At 31.6% G+C, this 9843-nt stretch overlaps 1 protein-coding gene across 1 annotated transcript; it reads right to left on the bottom strand.

The window, feature by feature from the left end:
- Positions 1 to 395: 395 nt before the first annotated feature.
- LOC112602377 (tigger transposable element-derived protein 4-like) lies at positions 396 to 2295 on the bottom strand. Its single transcript, XM_025350419.1, has 3 exons — positions 2229 to 2295; positions 1287 to 1862; positions 396 to 1222 (listed from the first exon to the last, which is right to left on the bottom strand). The coding sequence occupies exons 1-3, from the start codon at positions 2293 to 2295 to the stop codon at positions 396 to 398; spliced, it is 1470 nt and encodes a 489-aa protein (XP_025206204.1).
- Between the last annotated feature and the right edge of the window lie 7548 nt (positions 2296 to 9843).

Raw genomic sequence — 9843 nt, 5'->3', positions numbered from 1 at the left:
ATATCGAAAAAAGGAGTTCGATGCGGGCTGTAGAATATTCTCCTCTATTAATAAAAAAAAAAATTATCAAATTTGGTTAACTTTACAGGGCAGGATCATTATTCCCGTAAACCGTGTTTTTGAGGACAAAATCACATCGGCACCGGGGGCCTTAATTGTAATACGGTGGTCGCCGCTTATAATGATCACATCCGTCCGAGAGTATTTTGATCACTATAACCGGAAAACACTATAAGCGGCTACTCAAAAAATATCGAAAAAATAACGAAAATTTTTTTAAATACATATTTTATTTTGTTTTACATTAAAAATACTGTGCAAAATATCAAAATACAGTAATACATATTAATTAAATTTAAATTTAAAAATTAATACATACATACGAAATTTAAAACTTAGGTACTTTTAAAAAAGTCGGTAATTTGCCCCTGTTTTTTTGGTATGGAAACCATCATAATGTGCCCTAAGTTGTTCAACGTATCAAAGTAATTTGTGCCTATGTCATGCTCTTCAATAGCTCTTCTCAATGTATTAATTGCATTGAATACTTCACTCCTGGTTACTGGTACTCGGTCCTCTGCATATTCAACTTCGTCTTCATCATGCACTTCAACATCATTTCCCTGTTCCTTATGTGAAACTATTTCAGCAGCTATTTCGTCATCATTCATCACTTGAAAAACTTCTAAGTCCTTATCTACATCCAGCCACTCATTAAAGGTTTCTTTGTCTATCTGGAGTCCTGAAATATTTACTGGTACATCGGGTAAATCGAGTGCAAGGGCTTCATTCGTGGTTATTGGAACCATACCAGACTTTTTAAAGCAGTTCACTATACATGAAGTTGTAACTTTCATCCAAGCATTGTGTGACATGTGAATTGCCTGTAGCACTGTCATGTTCGTAGCTATGTCGTTACCATTTCCTTGTCCATCATCGATTGCGTCAATAATTTGCCTTCTCATATCGGACCTGTAAAAAGTCTTAAAAGCTTTGATGATACCCTGATCAAGGGGCTGAATTAAAGACGTTGTATTGGGAGGAATAAATACCAGTTCAAAGTTCTTTAAAGAAAAGTTGGGATGCGCTGTACAATTGTCCAAAATTAGAGCGATTTTGTAATCAAGTGTTGAATCCCATTTTCTCAAATAACTTTCAAAAATAAAAGATGTCATCCAAGCATTTATAGTGCTGAAGTAGTCAACAGGTAAGTTCTTAACACCTTTAAAACATCTTGGTTGCTTACTTTTACCAATGACTATTGGTTTTTTTTTTTTTTACAGTACCCGTCATATTGCACGTTAAAGCCACAGTGATCCTCGCTTTATTCTTTTTCCCTGCAGAGGCCGGTGCATTTTTTAAAACCATGCAATAGTCAGGTGTTGCTCTATAATACAGCCCTGTTTCATCTAAATTAAAGATGTTTTCCGGACCGTATTTATTCAAATCAGTTGGCCACGTTGTTTTAATCCAAGAATCAGCACCACTCGCATCTGCGTCTTGTTTTTCTCCATGAAGTTTTTTGTAAACAATATCGTGGCGATCTTTCCACCTAGTCAACCAACCATCAGTTGCATTAAAATTAATTTTTCCCATTTTTTTGGCCAAGTCATTGGCTTTTGTCATTAATATGCTGCGATTTATAGGAGCATTCATAGCGCTAGCTTGCTTAAACCACATGAAAAGAGCTTCATCGGTTGCCTTACTTTTGCTCTCACGTTTACGTTTTCTATTTTGAGATTCAGTGCAGTTACTTATTTCGTTACGGGATTTCAGTAACTTATTTAATGTTGACTGCGGAATGCCCAATTGTTGTGCTGCTAATCTCTGATTCGTCTTCTCGGGAAGCTTGTCATAATCGGCTAGGACACTTTTTTTTTTCACTTATTGAAAGCGCACTTCTACTAGCCATAATACACTATACATACAAACAATACACTACACGCTAAACATAAAGTGCACCGAACAACGCAACGGACGAAAACAAACTGCGTATAAGTCTATACGTACGAGTATACTGTCATCCGTATACATATCGGTAATAACGGGAACACAAACGGTTTCAAACATATACGATATTACGATATGAAGTACACTCATTACGTGGGTCACATTAGATAAGATTAGGACGGCCGTTCGTAATCGTTTTTCCCCCTTTGTGTACATAAAAATAAGTAATTTTATTATAAATTTTATTTCTGACATGATTTTTTTTTGATCACTATAACCGAAAACCTGATCACAGTACGCGGCGAAAAATGCACTGAAGACGGCTGTTTGTTCCGTTCCTGACATTTTTGATCACTAAAAGCGGCTGATTCTTATAACCAGTGAACACTATAAGCGGCGACCACTGTATAATAAATTGTGAAAAACCTACACAAGTGTGTTTTTTTTTTTAAATTGTTTGCAGTACCTATACAAACCCAGCTCGTCTATACTTCGACAACAATAAAATGAATGAAAATATAATTATTTTTGTAATTCAAAAAATAAAATAATAATATTAACTATACTAGATGCTAACATTGCCCATAAGGTTTCAATAAAATAAAAACAAAACTGAAAAAAATATTATATTGTTATATACAGCTGGGGGGTGAAGTGGCCGAGCGGACTAAGGCGGCGGTTGCGTCGCCGGTTCGAATCTCGGTCACGGGCGGCGTCACTCTTCAGGCAGTCACGGTGTCTGGAGAGAGAAGCCGCCGCCCCCCACCCGGGCATGGCAGAAATCTACGGGTGCCCACTAAAAATTCTGCCAAATAGACGTCCGAACTAGGCCTTCGGGCCTACTCCCGGACATAAGCACCATATGCTAAAAAAAAAAAAAAAAAAATATACAGCTGTGATTATACTGACTATAAATAACCATTATCGCAACAACTCACTACGTTCGTGTCTCGTCGATTTTCCATAAAAACGAAATACTGATATTATTATGATTGAGTATCGATACCCGTACAACACCCATTTATTAATAGACATTATAAAATGCTTAATACTATTATTATTTATTATTTATTTAAGTACTCGGCAGTTGGCACTCACATACTATTTAGTATTTACCCTCTACTTAATAATTGAGGGGGTCCGTGCAAGAACGAGATAATTCCATTTTTTTTTAGAAAACGAAGTTTTGGTCGTTTATTATCAAGAAAAAAATTACGAGTATATCTGTGCAAGAACGAGTCAACTCCGATCAATCGTATAGAAGATATAAAGTAAATGGAGTTGTCTGGTTTTTTTTTTTCTGTTGAAAAATCAGATAACTCCGAAGTTATCTGGTTTTTGCTCCGAATGTTGTCTACACTGTATTTTGTACAATATGACATATGTTTTCTGTTCTATACTACTATCAATATTGTCAGTCAGTTTTTTCACTTATCAAATATGTAAATACGTAAATAGTTATACATAATTTAAGTTTTAATGTTAAAAAAAAATACTGAACACTGAACAGTAATATTGGCCATTTAGCCAGTACGTAGGTACCTATTAGGTTATGTATACTATTAATTTAAGTTATTTTTGTTTGTTAAAGCTTTAGTGATCAGTTTGTTTTGTTCTGTAAATTTTATTTAGTATGAACATCGAAAACGAACAACTTGTTAAAGATGCTTTACAGGAATCATATTATGCGTCATCTTCGTCTTCTGAAGAATTTGACGATGATATTAATGATCCTGATTTTGAAGTTGTCAAAAATACTACAGAGGCTGATAATTTAAATGGAATTCTTTGTCTCAATAGCGACTCTGAATATGAACCTACTGTTGTAGAAATTGATACCGCTCTTAATACAATAGAAGATTCTGGTGATGACTTGGCCGAATTACTAAACGAACCGTCAACTTCAACTGGTAAAAAAAGAAGTAACCCGTCAGTTTGGAAGCGAAACGTTGAGAAAAAGAATAGAGTTGAAGGTACAGAATTTATTAGTAGTTATAATAAAAAATAGTAAAAAAAAAGGCAAATTGGAATGGACTGTAAATGTAGTCGTAAATGTTTTTCAAAATTTAATGACGAAAAAAAAACATAAAACTATTGACATTTTAAATACTATTGGAAGTAAAGAAAAGCAAGACACTTATATATGTGGTCTTTTAAATGTTCAAAAAATTGTAAGGCGTAGGATAATGTCTGGGGGTGGATCCAATCGCGCTTGTGCGTGTAAGTATAAAATTCGCATTGATATTAGGGAAGTCAGTGTATGCAAAAAAGCATTTTGCTCATTACTTGGCATAAGGAAATCAAGAGTTGAAAGATAAGTAAAAAAAATCAAATCAAATGAATTTAGTCCTGTAGATGCTCGTGGAAAACATACAAATGTACCAAATAAATTATCTGATGATATATTATTTAAAATCCATACACACATTGAAAGCTTTCCAAAACGATCTTCTCTTACAGTCGATATGATAATAATAATATTAAATATTTATCTCTAGACCTAAATGTATCGAAAATGTATAGGCTGTATTTACAAATGCATAAAAAAGATGAGTATGATAAATTTGAAAAAGGCGATCCAACATATAAACCCATAGTAAAATACAAATATTATGACAAATATTTTAAAGAAAAATTCCACCTGTTATAACGTCGCAGAGCAAATAGAACACGAAGAACGAATTCCTCGGTGTATGTTTTTATGCCTGAGCAAACTGTCTTTACGCTTAAACATAGACGGACACTTTTCACATTTAAACATGTTTAAATTAAAAAAGTTTTAAAACACTGTAAATTTTTTAAAAGTTGGCGCGGGCGAACGTGAAAAAATAATAAAATGTTTAAATACTTGTAAATATTTTACACCGTTGGAAATTTTTTTAAGTCGGAGCGAGCAATCGATCAATGTGTCGGGGCAGACTAAACCGATTAGATATACTCAGTGATAAATAAGCATAGGTATGCTTCTTGTGGCAGATACTTGTATTATTTGTGTATATTAAAAATATAATTAAGTAATTGATTATTAGAGCAAAGAACTAATGTTTCCTTGAGTGTGTGTGTGTGTGTGTGTGTGTGTGTGTGTGTGAATAGAAAAAATATTGAATACGAATAATATCTAATGGCATGAAATATACGACGGTAGCGCCATTGTGGTCTAATGTTAAGACGGCTGCAAACTTGAGAGGTGGCTATACTGCGACATCCTGGTGACTAAAGACAATTATATCGGCCATTACTGGTCAATAGGCAATTTAACATCATATAAGAAAGGGTCCGCGACATCCTGGCGACCGGTAGGGCACATTAAGAAGACATTTATTTGCAATATTACGATGTTTCAATACGGCGAAAGTGTCTTCTTTCAATATAAATGGTAGGTAGTGTGTAAATATTTAATTGACACGTCTCCTAATGTCTTCATTCGGGGAATTATTATCGCCAGACGTGCTTAATGTATAAAACATATGGTAGTATATATTTAATTCAAATAATGATATTATTTTATATGATTATGTATATTATTTAGCGTGTACTTAAATATAGCAGTATTGACTATATTGTTCAACGGGTCAGAGTCGAGGTGGGATACGTTCATACTCCTCCGGTTCGATTCTAACGCAGAATATTATATTTTTTAAATGTATGATAACTGATAACATGTGTGATAAAAGATAATGTATGTCGCACACATAGACATAATAGAATGGACTGCGGTTAGAGAGAGATAACTTCAGCCAACATTGTGCAAAAGAGAAAACTATACATTTGTGGGCATTCATGGAGAAATTGATAAAACCATTTTTCCACCATGATAACAGAATGATAGCATTCTTATCAAAATACTTTTTAAAATATTACTTAACTATTAGCTTTCTAGTTTCTACTTAAAAGTTAATACAGACTACTTAACTAGACAGTAAATTTATAGTTCCTGGGTTTCCAAAAATTGTTATTCATAAAAAACATTAACCAAATAACAATGGTTAATACTTGTTGTGTGGTTGGGTGTAAAACCAGAGTTGTAAAAGGAGGTCCAAGATTTCACAGGTACCCAAGATATTTTCAGTTGCATTTAAATTTATAACTATTATGGGATTAATGAGGTCTCAAATGTTTAACAATTTCTGTTTATAAATGGATTTTGTAGAGGGTCTTCCCAAATAATAGTTGCTTTATGGTCCTAAGTATCTAGTGTCGGCACTGTATGCTGTATCATTACTAAAGACAAAAATTAGAAAAATAATTTTATTTATTATACATATTTTTCATAGATTTCCCAAGGAAACTTTAGATCTTAAGAAGTGGATTAACATTATACAAGACTTTGATCCTAAGTTTAAGTATAAATCTGTAAATACTGTTATATGTGGTAATCATTTTGCACAAACAGATTATACTTTAAACATTGCTGGGACCAAACAAATATTAAAAAAATCATCAGTACCAAGTATTTTTCCAACCTGTGTTACTTTTGGCATTAATTTAAATGAAGATTATGAAAATGCATGTAAGTTTATTAAATTAAAATTAGTTTCCGTTCATTAGATGATTTCATATTATGTAAACAGTAAATCATAAATTATGTACTTCATAATGTTAACAAATAATATTACCTATAGTAATTTTAAAAATTATTTTGCTTATTATTTGTAGCTGGTACTTCTTTGAACAATATCGAAGTCATTGATTTAAATGTAGATGATATTATGGTTGAAAAAAGTGTAACCTCTCCAATTTCTGAAAATGCACATTACTTAACAGCTGGTACTTCTTTGATAGCTTCTGAAAATGAAATTGAAGTTGTTGATTTAGATGTAAATAATATGGTTAGTCAAGACTTACTATTGACACCTGTTAAAAGACCGAGGTAAATAATATTATAATAGTATGAAATGTAGAATTCTATATGATCAAATAAATAATTTTTTTTTTTTGTTTTAGAAAAAGAAAATGTTTTTTTGGGGACTTTAAATCTGAATCAGAAATAACAACACCAAGTAGCCGAAAAAAATATTGGGTAGCCAGCCAAGACAAAGTTAAAATATTAAAAAGGAAAAATAAAAAATTGAGAAATGATAACTTATATTTAAGAAATAAAATAAAAAATATTGAAGAGTTAATTGAGCATTTGAAGGATAAAAATAAAATATCGGATAATTGCTTTACAATGCTTAAGGTGGGTTCTTATCATTAATTATATAGGGGAATTCACCAAATATGCTCAACCTATTTTCTAATCTAAATTTTAGATATTTTGTACCACTTATGGATTATCTTATGGCGATAAAATCTTCTGTATGTATCTAAATCAAAATTCAAACTTATTCAAATTATTGTAAAATAAGTTTGAATTTTGATTTAGATACAAATAGAAGATTTTATCGCCATAAGATACTGTTAACTTTGAAGTTTGTATTGCTATAGCACAATCCTTAAGACAAGTGGTACAAAACATTTCAAAATATTATGGTCTTTAAGTGTATTTAAAAATTGCGAAAACTAGACTTTAAATTATTTCATTATTAAAGGAAAAATGTGGCTTTTTTTACGATATTTTCAATTGTATTAGACTATATGTATGTATAATGTTACAATTTAAGAATACTCGTGTCTCACATTATCCAACAAACAAAACAATAATAATATAAAAAATAAATATCTATTATATATTATAAATAATAAAAATGTCTATAATATTAGACTTTTTTATCAGTATAATACATATTATTATATCATATATTATACTATATTATTTTGTGTTAAATATACAATATAATTACATACTTGAGTCTGGTTTTGTTTATTTATTTTTAGGAAACTGTCCCTAATGTAGAGTTTCAAATATTAATGAGACAATTAAAACTGAAAACTTCAAGAACTATTCCTCCAGAAATCCGTTCCTTTGCCCTGACATTAAATTTTTATTCACCAGCAGCCTACGAGTATGTACGTAAAACTTTCAAAATTTTGCCTCATCCGAGTACATTAAGAGGTTGGTATTCCTCAATTGATGGCAAACCGGGTTTTACAGCAGAGTCTATAAACGCCATAAAAATTAAGGTTGATGAATTGATGAAAACCAAAGGAAAAAAATTAATATGTGCATTATTAATGGATGAAATGTTTATTAAAGAAGATTTACATTTCAATAATGATAGAATTCAAGGGTATGTTAATTTAGGTTTAGATACAGAAGACTTTGATGGCTTACCAAAGGCAAAAGAAGCGCTAGTATTTATGGTAGTGGCTATAAATTCACGTTGGAAAGTTCCTGTTGCCTATTTTCTAATCAATGGAATGTCTGCCCAAGAAAAGGCAAATTTAGTTAATATGTGTTTGACCAAACTTAATGATACTGGTGCTTCTATTAGAACACTAACATTTGATGGAACTGCTGCAAACTTCTCAATGGCTCGTTGTTTAGGTGCAAACCTTTCAGCTGATTCAGATTCTACATTTTTCAAACATCCAGTCAACAATGACAATGTGCATATATTCTTAGATGCAGCGCACATGCTGAAGTTATGCAGAAATGCTCTTGGAGACTGGAAACAATTATACGATGAAAATGAAAACCCAATAAAATGGCAATATTTTGAAAAACTCGTAGCAATACAAGATGGTCTTGGGCTCCATTTTGCTACAAAAATTAGAAACAGACACATCAATTATTTTAAAGAAAAGATGAAGGTGAGGTTAGCTGCACAGACATTTAGCCAAAGTGTGGCTGATGCAATGACCTACTGTAAAAATAATTTAAAACTTATAGATTTTAACAACTGTGCTGCAACTATCTCTTTCTGTATCAATATCAACAACATTTTTGATTTTTTAAACACCCGAAATTACCTAAGTAAAGCAGAATATAAAAAGCCATTAAAACTTTCTGATAATACAAATATTCAAACTTTTATACAATCGTCAATATCATATTTGCAAAATTTGAAGTGTAAAGATGTTAAACAAAATAAATTAATACCTTTGGTTCAGTCTTCACGAAAAACAGGATTTGTTGGACTTATACTATGTTTAAGAAGTATATCTCATATCTTAAATCAGGCAGATATGTTTGAAGATGATCACTTGGAGTACTTGCTTACTTATAAGCTCTCACAAGATCACTTGGAGATGTTTTTCTCCGCAGTGAGGGCTAGGGGTGGATTTTCTAACAATCCTACTGCTGCTCAATTCGAAGCTGCTTACAAACGATTAATAATACATACAGAAATCATGACTTGCTCTGAAGGTGCTAATTGTATGAATATAGATCTAACACCAATACTATCAATCGGTTCAACCAAGACAAAACAAAAACCTAATTCATTTATAGACATACTTTGTTTTGAAGATGGTGAAAGTGATGTAGATGATAATTTTGATGACATAAAGAACGGCCTTAAAAATGTCTTAAATAATTTTGATGTTGACAAAATTGATATGTGTGTCACGGATATAGTGGAATATATAGCCGGCTTTGTTGTGAAAAAACTAAAAACTAAAATAAATTGTAATGAATGTGTAAAAGCACTTTTGAGTGATTCATCAAATAATTTTTTGTTGAATATAAAAAATCAAGGTGGCCTAATTAAACCTTCAACAGATGTTGTAAAGCTATGTAAATTATCAGAAACAATTTTTAAAAGCCACCAAAATGAAATTAAATGTAAGAAAGATATAATTTCTTATTTAACAATAAAAGCTTCATCGAAAATTCAGATATCTACCTTATTTTCAAGTCTTTCAGTACATATACTTGATCAGTCTCCCTTAGACAATCACCTATTACAAATAGTTACATTAATTTTTAAGACATATTTTACATTACGCTTGCATCATCACAATAAAACTCTTAGTCAACCTACTGAAAGAATTCGATCTCATTCTCATCTA

This window comes from Melanaphis sacchari, unplaced genomic scaffold (genome assembly GCF_002803265.2).
Source record: "Melanaphis sacchari strain LSU unplaced genomic scaffold, SCAv2.0 Contig876_pilon_pilon, whole genome shotgun sequence".
NCBI classification, from domain to species: Eukaryota; Metazoa; Arthropoda; class Insecta; order Hemiptera; family Aphididae; genus Melanaphis; species Melanaphis sacchari.
Note: the sequence above shows the minus strand (reverse complement) of the source record. Positions and strands in the feature narration are given on the sequence as shown.

Coding starts and splice junctions, on each gene's coding strand:
- LOC112602377 (XM_025350419.1), bottom strand. CDS start 2,295: ATGTCAGGAACGGAACAAACAGCCGTCTTCAGTGCATTTTTCGCCGCG. Junction 1,863..2,228: donor GTACTGTGATCAGGTTTTCG/GTTATAGTGATC, acceptor AAAGTGTCCTAG/CCGATTATGACAAGCTTCCC. Junction 1,223..1,286: donor TTTAACGTGCAATATGACGG/GTACTGTAAAAA, acceptor GATGTTTTAAAG/GTGTTAAGAACTTACCTGTT.